Here is a 17,690-nt window from a genome sequence, read left to right as displayed (position 1 = left end):
CACTGCAGCACTCAGTGGTGGTGTGACTTCGTTCAGACCCCTATAGTCCACTGTTAGCCTCCACTCACCATTAGACTTTCGCACTGGCCATATGGGACTACTGAAAGGTGAATGAGTCTTGCTGAGCACTCCTTGGCTTTCCAATTGACGAATTAGCTTATGGATGGGAATCGGGGAGTCTCGGTTGGTGCGATATTGCCGCCAGTGCACAGTTGTGGTAGCGATTGGCACTTGCTGTTCTTCGACCCTCAACAACCCCACAACAGAAGGGTCCTCCGAGAGACCGGGCAAGGTAGACAACTATTTAATGTCCTCTGTCTCTAAGGCAGCTATGCCAAAAGCCCACCGGAACCCTTTTGGGTCCTTGAAACATCCTCTTCTAAGGTGGTCTATGCCAAGGATGCACGGAGCATCCGGGCCAGTCACAATGTGGTGCTTTTCCCACTCATTCCCAGTCAGACTCACTTCAGCCTCTGATACAGTTAACTGCTGAGATCTCCCCGTCACTCCATAAATAGAGATGGGTTCTGGCCCTTTATAGCTTCATGGCATCAGAGTACATCGTGCACCTCCCTCTCTGGGATGGGGGAGAGAAACGGGAAAGTGAAGCCTGTTAGTTGAGATAAAGACAGTTTATTAAGACAGGAAAATAATAATAGCAATAATGATAATAACAATAATGATGATAATCGTACTACTACTAATAACGTGTACGAAACAAGTGATGCGCAATGCAATTGCTCACCACCCGCTGACCGATGCCCAACCTAACCCCGAGCAGCCGGCCCCCCTCCCCTGGCTAGCTACCCCTATATATTGTTTAGCATGACGTCAGATGGGATGGAATACCCCTTTGGCTAGTTTGGGTCAGCTGTCCTGGGTCTGTCCCCTCCCAGCTCCTGCTGCACCCCCAGCCTGCCCACTGGCAGGACAGAGCGAGAAGCTGAAACGTCCTTGGCTTGGTGTAAGCACTGCTCTGCAACAATTGAAACATCAGCATGTTATCAGCACTCTTCTCATCCTAAGCCAAAACACAGCACCCTACCAGCTACTAGGAGGAAAATTAACTCTGTCCTAACTGAAACCAGGACACATACTCAGGATTGACATTTCCCCCCCGAGAATACAAATTAGGCCTTTAGAAACGGATTTGGCTGTTTTGCTAGGCCCTCAATTAAAGACTTCATTTCCTTCTTAAAACTCCTAACCTCTCTGCTGGTAAGGGGGGAGTGGCACCGGCCCCGCATCAGCCCTGTCAGCCCACCCCCCCCACCCCCGCTCCTGCCACTCCACGCTTCCAGGCGCGACTTCTCCAGGGACAGCATCGATTGCAGTCCCTGTCTCCCCTCCTGGAGCAGCTGCCACTGCCTCCAGTGCAATATTAGGATTATAGGGAGCATAACTTGATTCCTCATCCAAAAAAGGCGTCTTATTGTTTACATATAAATTCAAAGCCTGAATTTTCATCAGACCCATATTTTGGCCAAAATTCTGAAGTTCCTTTTATTGGCTTTTTAGGCCAGACAATTATACAATTTCAAACCATTTTTTAATTATATATTTTTTAATCTTTTTCCCTAGTTTTTGGATTGCTTTTCCAAATTCTTATTCTCTCCAAACGACTATCTTTAGGCACAGTCCTGGGGTCTCCATCCCCACCCTGCTGACTCTTGGAACCCTTAATCCCCATCTCTTCCTGACGTGCTGCTGTGGACTTTACCACCCGGAGGGTACCACACGCCTTCACCTAGGATTAGGACAGAGGTGAGGTGTATCGCCAAGCACCTCACTTCACCATGCTCAGGGTACTGTACACCTAAGGGCCCAAACCCCCCGAGACTCTCTTTTGCTTCATCCCTCTCCAGCCGAGTGGACTTTGTTCATCCCCTTGCGGGACTACATAACCTCGCAGATCGGGACTCCACGCTCGCTTTGCACTAAAAGTGCTTCTCATTCACGTTCCATACAAGAGTCTCCCCGAACCCAACCCGAGGCAAGATACGGTAAAATTTCCCTTACCTTAGTCCGTGCACAGCTTCCCGGTCCAGGTTATCAGCAGTAATCCCTGTGCCTGTTCCTGATCGGGGCTGGACTATGTCTCAGCTGTGTCTGTGGTATGTCAGTGCTGGCCTCCCTTCTCCCCAGAGCTTCGCAGATCCTGTCTTCAGATTAACGGTCTCGGTCTTTTGCCGGCCATACCAAGATGACCCACCACCCCCGATGGGACCGCTGAAATCAGTGGGGTGCACCTTCCTGTCTGTGGTGGCAAGAAAGCTTCAGCAGGCAACAAGATCCCGGACGAGCCCCCAAATTATGAGAAAAATCTCAACTAATTTTCTTCAGACAGGACCTTCTGTGAAGCTATTTTATTCACGATTGCAATGGTGGGCGTCCTGTCAATTAGGAGCACATTTTAGTAAACAAATCATAACCTTTTATTCCCTATTACCCGACACCTGATCACCTCCCCTGTTTCCTCATTGGCTGAGTACTACAGGTTCACAAGCTACTCGACGCTCCTCTATACCATATGTGTACAATTCTTCTTTTTTTCAACCCTTTAATTTCTCCTTTCTTATGTTTTGAGAACTTGTGATCTTTGTTTTACTGTTCTCACACTGCTCATCCTGTTTTTCTCAAGCTTCCACCTTATGTTGGAACAGTGAGGCCTTCTACTGTCCACTTATCTACTTACCATTTCTCCTTATTATGATTACACAGCTACCTTTGAATACAGAAAATTAGTTCTCTACTGCAAAAACACAACTTAGTTTCTCACAGTGTTAACTCTTCATTAAAAAATGTATTTTTTCAGTGTATTGTTTCTGGAGAGTTTCTAGCGTAGAACAACAGTGTCTTGAACAGGATGAAATCTGGCAGTCAGTTCTTCTGTGCAAGATGCAGGCTCCAGTCTCTTATTGGCATCCTGATGCAAGATGAGATTGAGATGACCGGACTGCAGGATGTCTGCTTGATCTCCAGATTCCGGGTTCCTGTTACAGACTGGCTGCTTTCACAGTGACAGTTGCAGGATGAGATGAATAAGCTGCAGTTGGGCCACGTGCTTCGCATAGCACAAGTATCTTCTGCTTGAAGTGTGCTTGCCTAGAAGCAAAAGGGAGCTGGATGGCTTCTAATTCAGTTGGCAAGCATTATATGCCGTAAAACTACAGAAAGTGGTCCAGATTATTTGCACAGCTTTGAAGAATTTCTTAGTACCTAGTAGATTTTTTCTTCTGCTGACAGCAGCAAAGTCTTTTAGCTCTTAAATACACCTGGTATTCTATGCATAGCTCATCTTCAGGGCCCTCACTGGAGTGTACAAATAACAACCTGTTGCTTATGAAGCTAGGTGTAGCTAATGCAAAGCAGACATCAAGGGGTTGTCGATCTCTTGGGACAAGAATTGAATTTACTGTTTCTTAAATAAGATCAATGAACCATTCTTTAGACATGAAAGACTGAATTAACAGTTTGTGACTTGCTGCCTTTTAAACTAATTTGCTGTTGGTTTTAAACTAATAAATTGTTTAAGCAGGTTTCAGAGTACAGAGGGAAGACTTGGTAATGCTTTTTGTTTTGTCTCTTCTTCCCGTAGGGATATGCTCCACCACCAAAAAGTGGAATTGAACAGAAGCGACCTGGGCGTCCCTTGAATATAACATCTCTAGTTAGGTTATCATCAGCAGTGCCAAACCAGATTTCCATTTCCTGGGCATCTGAAATTGGAAAGGTAAGCTGTATGTTTTGTAGGATGTGGGCAGTAGTCTGAATAACCTTGTCTAGTGTTCCTTCTAACCCACTGCCGGCAAGGCATGCGGTGTTATAAAGTGGCTGTGTTTATTTTTGATGCCAGGAAACAAAGCTAGCTCTAGAAGTACAGTAGCTTACAGTAACACACAAAACTTGCATACAGGTTGCAAAGACTTCCATATAGAGTTCACATAGATGGAGAGTATGGCTTTCTTTGAGAACTTTTTTGGGCAAGTTTGCCATTAGGGGTTGCCTGAAATATGTCAGAAATAGTCTTTTTGTGGTGTAAACACAGAACAGTTCAGACATAAAAGGGGAAGCTACTTTGTGGCCTAATGGTGTAATCATATAAACATGAGGTTATGTAGCCATGTCGTAAAGTTTTTTTCTCATTTTTTTGTGGCAATCTATTGGAGGAAGGCTTTTTAAAGTGACCAGATGTGCTAAGGCCCTGTGAGTGGGAGAGGAGACATGCATTTGCTCTTGATGTTTTTGTATTTTCTAACCAAATGATACCAAATAGTTCTACAAAAGGAATTTTTATTTTGTAGGGAGAACTAGTTCATGGATATTTCCATCTTTTCTTTTGAGATTCCTTATTTTTACATGAAAATGTCTTTTCTCCGTTAAAACTGCACTTGTAAATAAAGTAAAACAGGTGGAATTTCCAGCTTGGAAAGCTCCTTGGTGGCAAGTTCCTGGAAAGTGTACAGGGAAGGTGTCAGGCTGCTAGTGCCAACTGCTGCAGAGTGATACATCTTGGTGATGCTGTGCTTGGGCCATAGTGGTGTGCGTCTGTAAGGGTATCTAAGCCACGTGCCCATTGTTAAAAAGGAAGAGTATTCCTGGAAGTTGGGGTAACTTGAGGGGGAGCTGACTTGAGTGCAGATATAGGGAGTATTGGAGACCTGGGGGGGGGGGAGAGAGAGAAAAGCATCTTCATAATGCAGTTCTTCATGGAGAGCTGCGCTGAGGGGGGGGAAAGTGTGCTGGGTTTCAGTGGCAGGAGATGAAGCAGGTGGTGACAGGTGTGATACCTTTTGCTCTCCGGTCCCTGTAGGTAAATTTCTGGTTTTGAGGAAATGAGAAGTTATTGGTTTAAAAGGAAATGGCCCTTCAAATGGCCAGGTGACTGCTTAGGCCTTAGCTTTTCTAAGTAGAAGAACTTGCATAGCAGGCCTTTGCTATTCATCTTCTAAACGACACTCCATGCTGTCCCCAAGGGTGATACAGTAGGGCTTATACAGTAAGTATACAGTAGGCTGATACAGTAAGGGCTTATTAGCATCTACTTCTCTGATAGAAGAGGGCTTCTGAGGAGAGGAGGTATTTATCCCAGTCATCCTAGAGAGCTTATCAGGCTAGAGTCTGTAATATTAATCCTGTAGGCAATAAACAGTACAAAGCAGTCCATCTTTGCGAGGATAGGGAAAGCAAGACATTTGTCTTAGTGGCTTCCTGTGCATTTTGATAACTTTATCTGTTCATCTAGGTAAGAGCTGTCTCTGGTATTGCTGGTAAAGGAGGAGCAGGGTGGTAGATATTCTTAAAATTCCTGTGCAGTGTCTGGTTGTGTAAGAGCTACAAGAAGGTGGCCGGCAGGGAGTGGAAATGAGGGATTGCAGGTTGTGAGTGTTATGCAGATGAAACCATTATTATTCTGCAGTGGTGAGACTTGCAGATTCTTCTCCTCACTTGTGACCTTGGAGAGGAAATCCTGAACAAAGGAAGCTGGCAAGTGGCATGAATTAGGAAACAGCAGTAAATGCTAGGGAATATGGCCAGCCTGAGAGGAGCGGGTATGATATAATGAGGCTTGGCTTAAAAGCAGCAAGCTCAAGGTACAAAGAAATTGATGCTGTTGTGTGCCATTTGGAGGTGGTGTTTGCTTCCAAAACAACATCAATCATTTCTTTATAGCAAGTTTGTCTTTGAGCTCTGCTTTAAGATAGTGTCAGTGGAAAAAGGGAAATGTGTAGGAGACAAACACAAGAAGCTCTTACAGACTGCATGTTTTAAGAAAATGTATTGCCAGTCTAAGTCATCTTTTCAAGAAAAAGCCCAGATTGTCTCTTGGTTGTGGAGAATATTTTTTTGTAGTCAAGTCACAACTGGAGTGAGATAAATTGACTTGGATAGCAGAAGAATTCTGTCAGACTGCTGACTTTCATAGTAATGAAGTCATCTGTCAGTACTTCACAAAGTATTTCCATAACTACCAAACAAAAATTCAGTAACTTTTTGCTGTAGTGGAAGTACAGTGTTAAATCAATACTTCATCTTTAATTACTCTTTTTGTAGAATTACTCCATGTCTGTGTATCTTGTTCGTCAGCTCACTTCAGCTATGCTTTTGCAGAGGTTAAAAATGAAAGGTATCAGAAACCCCGATCATTCCAGAGCACTAAGTAAGTCAAATTTAACTTCCTGTTTTTCCTTACTGAGGGTGGTTGGCAGCTCTTTAAAACTAGAACTGGTAGTACCCAGGAGATTTGCAGCATTTTGAAAAGAAAGTCCATGTCCAGAGTATCAAAGGTTCTTTTTGCTGTTGCTGAGGTATCATGCGTTGCTTCAGTGTAGGTCCCTAGCTAGGAGGGAGGAGTACTTAGCGATTTCATCTGAAATGTTCTCAAGAGAATTCTGAGAGCACTGCTTAGTGTAGTGGGCAGTGAGGTGCAGATAGATGGCCTAAATATGTGTTTTGTTCACCTGTATGTGCTGCTAATTGTCTTGTCTTTACACCTCACTCCCTGATGTGATGTGATGTCTCCTTGCACGTTGGGTAGAGTTTGCTCTACTAAACATTGTGGCCAGAACTGCATCTGCTGCACATCAAAACAGTCTCACAATGCCTGTGAAGCTATTCTTATATGGTATTTGCTCTGAACTAGCTTCCTTAAATGCTCAGGGCTTCTTAGATAGCTGGAAACAAAGTATATGTACTAGAGAATCAAGATTAGCATTTTAAGTAGTTGTGCCCATCTCTAACTTCTTAATTTATTTTGGTAGTTAAAGAAAAACTAACGGCAGATCCTGATAGTGAGATTGCCACAACCAGTCTGCGGGTTTCTCTGATGTGTCCTGTAAGTAAGGCTGGAAATTACCATATACAGATTTGTGTTTTCATCTTTAGTGCAGAGTTGGTCTGCTTTTAAAACACCCTGCTTCAGAAACTTAACTGGCTTTTGTTATACTGATTCATTAATGCAAATGAGGAGAAGAACCAACTATGGTTTAGACCTGTGAATACTTAAGCTGTAATGCAGTCAGAGTCAAGTTGCTACTTGTGTGTATATTGAGGCCTTTAAAAGTAAAAGGAGCGATTTTGTGCATGGAGGCATTGAGCCTACCTGGGAAGGGTGATAGAATAATTAAAGGGCACAGTGAGAAACAGAACTTCAGACCTCCTGGTCCCGGTGATATTGCTTTTACTGCCAGCTACTATAAAGGAAACAAACAGATCACCTAGTAACAAGGTGGTGCTGCCTTGGGTTTTCTCTTTCCAGGTAGAAACTGACCTTGTGTTTGTGACTGGTCTGTTTAAGTCTTATGCTGAAATGGGTATAATGCCATTCTCAGTCTAACATAACTATAGTTCACAAAATAATCAAACCTTGAGGTATTTGGCAAAAAATGACAAAGGGGGTGCTTCAGTAGGTCTTCCTATTAAAAATAAAATCCTAGAAATAATGTTGATGCAGGTCCACTTGAAATGTTTCTGACAGTTCTTAACTTAGTCATAAGACTTTGAGGACTGCTGTATTGTTCACTCAGGTACTTTGTATGTGCTTTGGAGTGGATTTGCATGCAGTGACCTAGTGTTGGGCACTCTATAATGAGAAGTGACTGTTACCTTGCTGGTTGCATCTGATTTCATTGTTAGCTATCCAGGTCTACTTTGCTTTCTTTTCTTCTGACATTCTTTAAATGCACCTCCTGCAGCTGGGAAAAATGAGACTGACAATCCCATGCCGGGCTGTTACTTGCACACACCTGCAATGTTTTGATGCTGCTCTTTATCTTCAAATGAATGAGAAGAAGCCTACCTGGATCTGTCCTGTCTGTGACAAGAAGGCAGCTTATGAGAGCCTAATACTAGATGGGTAAGAGACTGGGCTTGCAGAGTACAAAATTACTTCAAATTTTTCATGTTGTACTAATTGTTTTTGTGACCTGAGGTTTAGCCATTTCTATTCTTGTTCTCAGAAGTACATTAGACTGTGAGGAACCATTAGAATCCTTTTGTTTCTATTCCCATGTAACAAACTGTAAGAAATCATCTTGTAACTGCATCATCAAACTCCTGAGCCTCAGCATATCCTCTCTGGAGAAAATCAAATGTGACACCTACAGATGTCTCTCTTTTACATGAACTATCCGTGAGGCTATTAACTCTTAAAATTTAGCTTATAAACTGTGTAAAACTTGATTGAAAGGGTGATTGCTTCTACTGCTGTATGGGAATCTCTAAACTGCGATAATGTTGGAGTAGGACATGGGTAGGTTGGGATCATTCTTTGATTTTGATGTATGGATGTCTGCAAAGGCTGTAACTACAGGTCTTCAGGGAAGACAAATTAGGGGGAGAGTATGTACTGTAGGTCAGTGTTGATTGTAATCAACTTCTTAACTGTCTCATTTTTGCTTAGGAAAAGCCTGGAATCAAAATCACTTAACTTTATTTTTCAGGCTCTTTATGGAAATCCTTAATGAATGTTCAGATGTGGATGAGATTAAATTCCAAGAAGATGGTTCCTGGTGCCCCATGAGGCCTAAAAAAGATGCTGTGAAAGTTTCAAGTCCACAGTGCACCAAAATAGAAAGTGAGTATGTCTTGGATATTGGTTGCAAACAACCAGAAAAGCTTGATGCCTTGAGACTTAATTGTAGCTGGGATAATGGGTATGGATGTTGATGTTTTTTGTGGGATGTGTGCGAAGTAACTTATTTAAACTAAAAAGAAAGGATTGTATCTCTAAAAATGTGCATTTGTGGGTTTTGTCTCTATTCTTTATAATAGCACTTTAAAAAAGTTGCTCTTGTTGTAGGTCCTTAAACTTAAGTGAAGATTAAAGCTTGTGCTCAATAATTCTCACACAGAATATTACTACTAATATTACTAATAAAACTGTTCCTGGGCCATGATGGCCTCTGCAGTGGTCAGGAAGATGAGCTAAAACAGTATTTTGAGATGCTGGTTCTGCTGCAAATTGAAACTGCTGATGTCAATGGCCTTTTTTAAAAAAAGTGGTATATTATTTTCTGGTTTAGGTTCCAGTGTTGTTAGCAAACCATGTTCTGTGACAGTGGCCAACGAGGTAAACAAGAAGAAAGTTGATGTGATTGACTTGACAATTGAAAGCTCTTCTGACGAAGATGATGATCCTCCTGCCAAAAGGAAGTGTATATTTATGTCTGAAGCACAAGGAAGCCCAACCAAAGGGTTTGTCAATTTTAAAGTTAGTTATTTTGTAATGTCTCGGATAAACTGACGTGTAGACATATGGGATCTCTTTGGGATGCAGGTCTACTTCCCCTTCTTTACAGGGGGGATTTCGGGCCCTTGCTTTGCCAGGGGAGGCCCGGGACAGCAGTGTGACCAGGCAGCACCTGCCAGCTCTTGTGAGAGAGACTGACAGGGAGTGGGCGTTGCCAGGGCAACAGCCCCATGCCCTCTGCCTAGAAACTGCCTCTGGGAGGGCAGTGAGCATCACTGCCCACTGCAAGCAGGGAGGGGCAACCAGTGTGTGAGAACCACCCACAGTGTGCTGCAGCGGTGGGTGTGAGAGCTCATGTGGTGGGGCACAGGGATTCTGTCCCTTCTCCCTTTTGAGTTCATCCTATCTACTGGCAGTCTCTGTGACCACAGTTTTTACCATGGTCTCAACCAGGCAGAGAGCTTGCCCCAAAAAGACTGTGCTGACCCAAATGGAGGGGCTGTCCAGAGCTGTCTGGACACATACAGGTCTCTGGCTGCAGGGAGTGCCAGAGCCTGCTGCTGATGGGGGAGGGTGGCAGGTATTCCACCTGTGTGAGGTGTGAGCAGGTGGAAGATCTGGTCAGCATGATGGCAGAGATGAAAGAGCAGGTTGAGAGACTGAGGGCGATCAGGGACTCTGAGCAGGAGATCAACTGGTAGAGTAGCTCCCTGGTGTGCCAGAGGGAGAGGTGCCAGGGATATACCTCACAATTGGTGCTTGACCACCTGCCCTGCTCCTGTTGGACAGAGGAGGGGGACCTGAGGGATGGAGAGGGTCCCTGCTCAGCATCGTGGGTGAACCCCCCACTTCCCTCGCGTCCCCAGGTCCCCCTAAGCAATAGGTTTGTAGCATTGAACATTGAAGGGGGAGGTAAGTGGGGAGGTGTGGGAAGGTTCCCCAAAGAGGTTACTAAGGACAAGGCAGTAGACTCCATGCATTCAGGCTGCCTCTGCCAGGAAAGAAAGAAGGGTGGTTGTGGTAGGTGACTCCCTTCGCAGAGGAACGGAGGGTCCCATTTACAGACCAGACCCGGACCTGAGCCATAGGGAAGTGTGCTGCCTACCTGGGGCCCGGGTCAGGGACATAACTAGAAAACTCCCAGAGCTGGTTCACCCCACTGATTATTACCTATTACTCATAGTTCAAGCGGACAGTGATTAAATCACTCAGAGAAGCCAGTGAACTATGAAGAGAGATTTCAGGGGTTTAGGGTGAATAGTTCAAGGAGTGGGAGCGCAAGTCATGTTTTGTTCTATTTCTTCTGGGGAGGTGGAGGACATGGAGAGGGCTAGGAAAACACAGGTAATGAATAATTGGCTGAGAGGCTGGTGTTGAGACAGGAACTTTGGGTTCTTTGACAATGGGGCAGTTTACTTGACCCCTGGCTTGTACTTGACCCCTGGCTTGTTGTCGATGAATGGAACTCACCTGTCTCAAAAGGGGAAATGAATCCTAGTGCAGGAGCTAGCAGGACTTGTGGAGAGAGCTTTAAACTAACTGTGACAGGGGAAGGGGGTAAAAACAGGGCTCACCAGAGAAGTGCATAGGGGAACAATGCTGAAGCTGGTAATGAGGCAGATGTCTCATCTGAAGTGCATCTATACCAATGCATGCATCATGGACAACAAACAGGAGGAGCTAGAAGTGATTGTGTGAGAGGCTAACTTTGACCTAGTTGCAATAACTGAAACATGGTGGGATCACTCCTACGACTGGAGTACTGTGATGGATGGCTACAAGCTCTTCAGAAGGGATAGACAAGGTAGGAAGGGTGGTGGTGTGGCTCTTTAATATAAAGTGTTTTGATGTTGAAGAGCTTGCGGTTGGGAATGATAAAGTTGAGTGTCTATGGATAAGAATCAGGGGGAAAGCCTGTAGGGGTGACATCTTGGTGGGGGTCTGTTATAAACCACCTAATCAGGATGAAGAGATGGATGAGGCATTCTATGAGCAGCTTGCAATAGTTACATGATCGCCAGCACTCATTCTCATGGGAGGCTTCAACTTCCCTGATATAAGCTGGAAGTATAACACTGCGCAGAGGAAGCAGTCCAGAAGGTTTCTAGAGTGTGTGGAAGATAGCTTCCTGACACAGCTGGCTCAAGAGCCTACCAGGGGAGGTGCACTGCTCTGCAACAATTAAAACATCAGGGTGTTATCAGCACTCTTCTCATCCTAAGCCAAACATAGCATTCTACCAGCTACTAGGAAGAAAATTAACTCTGTCCTAACTGAAACCATGACAGTGGGAATAGAGAAAGACTTTAACTGGCTGCATGTTCCTAGGGAGCTGAGCTTAGCTTGGGTTCAGCTGTGAGCAAAGATGGGTTTGATGCTTAACTCTTGTGTTGGTATTCTGTGCTCCAGGGGTTGAATAATGTCAGTTGCATCCTTGGCAAGACAGGTTATCCCTGAGGAACAGTGATGTGGAGAAACTTAGTGCTCTTCTCCTGGCTCAGACTACATGTGCATCCCTCCCAGGGCGCTCTGCAGATACAGAGAGCCACTTCTGATCCCAAACGGACTGTTGTCAATGACTCCAGCACTGTACTTTGTTTTAATACCAACTTGCTCTTATGTCACAGATGCTGTTGAGAGCCAAGATGTGATCATGTTATTATGAAGACTGTTATGAAAGAGGAAATTAGAGTGGAGTACTGTGTAGTGAGTAGCCACACTGTAGTTGTGCTGGAACACAGTGACTGTGTGAAGGAGTGCACAGCTGTGCATAAATTCTCTTCTGTAACTAATGGCCAGGCTGTTTGTAACATCCCATGCTGTTTAAAACAGGGTTCTCATGTATCAGCCATCTACTGTCAGACTGCCCAGCGTGACAACGGTTGATACTGCTGCTATTCCTCCTTCGTTAACAGACTACTCAGTGCCATTCCATCACCCACCAATATCTAGTATTTCCTCGGACTTGCCAGGTAGGTGGTGGCTATTTTTCACGTGCATTCTGACAGCCTTATTAAATCTCTGGGGTGGGTAAAAAAAAGAAATGGAGATCAGTTTTTTTAAATGGGACAAGACTGTATGTAGTATTGCTCTGATGTGATGTCTAGACAAGTTTAGTACAAGCTGTCTTCCCAGTGTGAAACTATGCTTCAACAGTGATGTGAAAAACCTTGCTTCTGAGGTACACCCTGACACTGGCGCTCTGAAATGGCAGCCAGAAACACTTCTTGCTGTATTCAGTTAGACTTTATGTAAACGTCCAATTGTTATGTGTGGTAGATGCGAGGGAGAGTAGCTGCTTATTTAAATTCTAGAAATATAATGGCACTGACTCATCCCAGCCCTTAATGTAGAGATTTCTGCTAGCTGATTCTAGTGGTGCTCTGTCTAGACTGTATGAAAAAGGTTAAGGTGAGCTACAATATGTAAGCTGACCTCTATTGACTTTCTTTACCTAGACATACCCTAAATGCCTATGATGTATTCTTCAACACTGCTGCTAAATATCAGACAAAAGGTGGGGATAATGATTGTTTTCTATCCTGGCTCCTTGAAAAGAATTGTGTAGGGGGACTCTGGGGGTTCTCTTTGCTGGCCGTAGTGAACACAGAGCCCAGGAAACAGTGACTTGTGACAAGAGGTGTCACATGGGCCTCCTGTACTTCCCTCACCCACTCTGTTGCCTGTCTTCATTTTTCCCCTGCAACATCTCTGGGGTTTTTCCTCTTTTTTCAGTACCAGTTTGGCAAGGGGATGGATATCCTTCCCCTTGTTTCTCTGTTGCCTTACTGCTCCCTCCCTCCACTTCTCCCTTGGTAAGAAATCCATAGTATTTCTAAATTGGATAGGAGACTAATCTGAGAGAACAGAAGCTTAGAACTGTTTTGTTTATCTTGTACATCTCTATCAATTGAAGTTTGAGAGTATTCATGACCAAAAGCTGTGAATTCTATAAAAGCAGCTGGGCTTAAATCTCCTTCAAAACTTTTCTGTGACTTTCTGTGATGGAGGAAAGGAGAGATGCTGCTGGCCAGAACAGACCTGGAGGGTAATGAGAGAGGGAGGGAGGAAGCTTACCATTTCTTTCTGTTGACACAGCGAACACAAGGCCAAGATTTCAAAACAAAAAAAAGGCTGTGATTTTTCATTGGTTTCATATTTTTAAACATCTTGCCTTAAATACTTATACACTAATGGTGTATAAGATGGACACTAGTTCTCGCTGCTCGTAGAGGATATACCTTGAACTACTTGTAGTTTCCTCTTCATTCCTTTTATCTGTCTAGACACAAAGCGGGGATGATATTAGAAAAGTTTCCTTATTGGCTGCCCATGGGTGGAGGAAGAGACCTGCTGCTTGTTTTTGGACTTGTGCATGTTGTGACTTTACTTCATTCCAGCATCTTTAATGTGATGACACTCTTCATGTCCCAGTTTGGCCAAGTCAGGTACAATATGCAGTGAAACTTGCATTATGAACCAACAGCTCCAACTGGCAACCTCCATCTAAGCAACCACGTTGAACCACCCTGCAATATCCAGTGAATGCATTGCAATATCCAGTGAATACATTGTCATTCTCATTCTTAAAAAGAGACACTTGTACTAGAAAACATGTTTTGCTGCTGCCTGAAGTAATTAAGAGTTGGTGTTACAGTGATATACTTCATTTAGAAACTGTATAGCAATTGCAAAATCTGTTCTACAAAAACAACAAAGTTCCTTAAACTTCTTCTTTATGAAGAGAATAAAGATGCATCAGTTTATTATCCTTCTTCTTTCTAGGTCTGGATTTTCTTTCAATAATCCCAGTTGATTCACAGGTATGTTTTTGAACTGCTGTGGGCTTAACTTCTAAGCCTGTTTTTTTGACATACTGATCAAGTAACTGTCAGGATGTTGTCATCCATATTGTGCTTGCGATCCACTTGCTTAGACCTAACCACAGACCAGGAAAATGCATTTGCCCAACAAGAGGTGGTAAAAAGAAAAGAGGCATTAAGGAAGGATTCAGTTTGACTTCACTGTGATAAATTCAAGCACAGGAAACTACTGATAGTTTATCTTTGCCTTACAGAAGCAGATACTTGCACACATGCTGCTGCCATGAATACAACCATGCATTCATGCTCTTAGTTCACACTGTATCTGCAGGCCAGATTGACTTTTGTAAACATACTTCACTGCTGTTTCTGTTTCTGTTGGTTTTAATATTAGTTGTGGATTGAGTTCTAATGATGGGATCTTCATTAGTTTGGGCACGTTACTGAATGCTTTCACAAGTCCCTCAGTGTGATTACTTGATGCCTCACTTATAATCCAAAGCCAATGGAGTTTATGGAAATTTTGTAGGTCAAAAGTAACCAGTTAGTGCTTTTCCTTCCATGGAAACAAACTTTACACAATTAAGAATGTAAGAATCTAGTTACAGTAAGTATCACAGATGGACTACAGCCTTCAAGGGGGGAATGCTGTCTCCTTAACTAAGATAGTATTCAACCTGGGGCCTTGTAAGAGCAGAGCTGAGGGAGAGAATCACCTCCCTTGATCTGCTGGCCACCTCGAGTTGTAGCCTGGGATATAATTGGCTTTCTGGGCTGCAAGTACACTGCTAGCTCGTATCTAGCTATTCATTCACCAGCACTCCCAAGTCCTTCTCAGCAGGGCTGCTCTCAACCTATTCATCCCCTAGTCTGTGCTGATATTGGGGATCACCCTGACCCATGTGCAGGACCTTGGTCTGCTCCTTAAGCCTGTCAAGGTACCTCTGGATGGCATCCCATCTTTCTAGTGCATCAAATGCACCTTTGAGCTTGGTGTTACCTGTGATTTGCTGAAGGTGCACTCCATCCCACTATGTCATTAATGAAGATACTAAATAGTACTGGTTCAAGTATGGTCTCCTAGGGGATGCTATTCATTACAGGTTTCCAGTTGGATGCTATGGTGGATGCTATAGTGTTTCCTAATGTGCCAGTAAATGCTCAAGCTAGCCTGTTCACAGGAGATATAACAGGGAGGAAGAGGAAGGAAGGGTTTGTGCTACCACCCCTGTTTGCTTACTTACTGTTTTGCAGAGCTCTGGTCTTGCTGTGCATGTGTTAATGAAGTTCTGCTAGTAACCCGTTTTGTGCTTGTTGTAGGGAAGATGTATCTTCAAAGCATACATTTCCCTTGTGCAGTTAGTCTCTTCATTCTTCATTGTTTGTTTCAAACAGTACTGTCCTCCTATGTTTTTGGATAGTCTCACCTCAACCTTAACAAGCAGCACGCCTGGCAGCATCATCACATCAACCAGTCACCACGAAAGCAGCATGCACGTTAGCTCCTCCAGCAGGAGCAAGACAGGAGTTATAACCAGCAGTGGAGGCAGTGCTCCTGACATCATCTCACTGGACTGAAACAAGAGGCAGCCTTGGAACTCCAGGAGAAATTGCACAGAGCTGCTTGTTGTATCTCTGGAACTTCAGCATCTCAGAAGTTACACTGATATTTATTGAAAGGATTTGCCTTCTGGAAATGGAGTAAACTCATCTACACTAGGAACAGAAGTGATAGACTTTTTTTTTCTTGCTTGTTAAATATCTGGTAGAGAAAAGGCCCCTTCAAAACATACTTTTATGCTTCTGGCTTGTTCTGGGGAAACTGACTTTTTGTTGTTAGATAGAGTCCACAAATGGGTTTTAATTTTGTTGTAAAACACAGCAATAATGTAAAAAACTTTTTTAAATTAAAAAAGGCACTTAACCACTCCAGAACAACAACCTGGACAATGATGCAGAAGTGTATGCATTGGTGAATTTTTAATATTTTCACTGGGGCCTGTAATAAACTTCATTTAAGAAAATGAAGCTTTGTGAAATAGCCATGACTTGTTGTGGTGGTTTTACCGTGCTGGGCAGCTAAACCCCACAACCGCTCTCTCACTCCCCCTCCTTTAGATGAGGAGGGGGAGAAGTAAAGCAAAGAACAACTCACGGGTTGAGATAAGGATAATTTAATTAAAGGGTGTCCTGGTTTCAGTTAGAACAGAATTAATTTTCTTCCACCTATCCATCTATCCACCCCTTATTCCATACCATTTATGTCATGCTCAGGTTACACTCTTTTCTATACATTCTAATTAGTCACCTACAGTAGTCATGGTAGTGGTAACATACAGTATTATATAGCAATTAACATGGTACAATTCAGTTCATGGGCTATTCTCACCCAGTATTAAATCTCCTTGAGGTACACACCGGACCTCTCCGTTCTTTTGCATCACCCACCAAGTGTATCCAGGTCCCTGAGCAAAAACAATTCCACGAATGGGTTTGCCTTTTCCTGAGGCAGGAGTAGCCCAGACTGTTTTACCCAGCATATTTTTTACATGCACTACAGGAACTTTATCCCCTTCTACAGTACGTAACAGGTTTGATTGGGCAGGTCCAGCTCGGTTGGCAGATCCCCTAGTATTGAGTAACCAGGTGGCCTTTGCCAAATGCGTATCCCAGTTTTTGAATGTCCCAGCGCCCATTGCTTTCAATGTAGTCTTTAACAGTCCGTTGTATCGTTCAACTTTCCCGGAGGCTGGTGCATGATAGGGGATGTGATACACCCACTCAATACCATGTTCTTTGGCCCAAGTGTCTATAAGGTTGTTTCGGAAATGAGTCCCATTGTCTGACTCTATTCTTTCTGGGGCGCCACGTCGCCATAGGACTTGCTTTTCAAGGCCCAGGATAGTGTTCCGGGCGGTGGCATGAGGCACAGGATATGTTTCCAGCCATCCGGTGGTTGCTTCCACCATTGTAAGTATGTGGCGCTTGCCATTGCGAGTTTGAGGGAGTGTGATGTAATCAATCTGCCAGGCCTCTCCATATTTATATTTCAGCCATCGTCCTCCATACCAAAGAGGCTTTGACCGTTTGGCTTGCTTGATTGCAGCACATGTTTCACAGTCATGAATAACCCGTGCTATAGCGCCCATGGTCAGGTCCACCCCTCGATCACGAGCCCATCTGTATGTTGCATCTCTACCTTGATGGCCTGAGGTGTCATGGGCCCATCGGGCTATAAATAATTCACCTTTATGCTGCCAATCCAGATCCACCTGAGCTACTTCAATCTTAGCAGCCTGATCCACCTGCTGGTTGTTCTGATGTTCTTCAGTAGCCCGATTCTTGGGCACATGAGCATCTACGTGACGTACTTTCACAGCCAGGTTCTCTACCCGAGCAGCAATATCTTGCCACAATGCAGCAGCCCAGATGGGTTTGCCCCTATGCTGCCAGTTGTTTTGCTTCCATTGCTGTAACCATCCCCACAGGGCATTTGCTACCATCCATGAATCGGTGTAGAGATAGAGAACTGGCCATTTTTCTCGTTCAGCAATGTCTAAAGCCAGCTGAATGGCCTTCACTTCTGCAAACTGACTCGATTCACCTTCTCCCTCAGCAGCTTCTGCAACTCGTGGTGTAGGACTCCATATAGCAGCCTTCCATCTCCGATGCTTCCC

General features: G+C 44.0%; 1 protein-coding gene across 4 annotated transcripts in view; it reads left to right on the top strand.

Moving 5' to 3' along the window:
• The window catches only part of LOC311220772 (E3 SUMO-protein ligase PIAS2), a 35,581-nt gene extending 19,631 nt beyond the window's left edge, over positions 1-15,950 (top strand). The window contains exons 6-14 of one of the 4 annotated variants that reach the window (XM_084304354.1): positions 3,599-3,733; positions 6,055-6,160; positions 6,762-6,835; positions 7,695-7,855; positions 8,442-8,575; positions 9,024-9,195; positions 12,023-12,162; positions 13,976-14,013; positions 15,435-15,950. In XM_084304354.1, the coding sequence (XP_084160480.1) occupies positions 3,599-3,733; positions 6,055-6,160; positions 6,762-6,835; positions 7,695-7,855; positions 8,442-8,575; positions 9,024-9,195; positions 12,023-12,162; positions 13,976-14,013; positions 15,435-15,515 (1,041 nt within the window). In that variant the 3' untranslated portion in view covers positions 15,516-15,950. Of the gene's footprint in view, positions 1-3,598; positions 3,734-6,054; positions 6,161-6,761; positions 6,836-7,694; positions 7,856-8,441; positions 8,576-9,023; positions 9,196-11,817; positions 12,170-13,952; positions 14,014-15,408 lie in introns of those variants that run through there. The other 3 variants (XM_084304353.1, XM_084304356.1, XM_084304355.1) reach the window with 3 other exon arrangements.
• The last annotated feature ends 1,740 nt before the right edge of the window (positions 15,951-17,690 follow it).

The sequence above is a fragment of the Netta rufina genome (genome assembly GCF_964035555.1).
Source record: "Netta rufina genome assembly, chromosome: W".
Classification (NCBI taxonomy): Eukaryota; Metazoa; Chordata; class Aves; order Anseriformes; family Anatidae; genus Netta; species Netta rufina.
The sequence above is the reverse complement of the archived record's forward strand: the minus strand, read 5'-3'. Positions and strand labels throughout refer to the sequence as shown.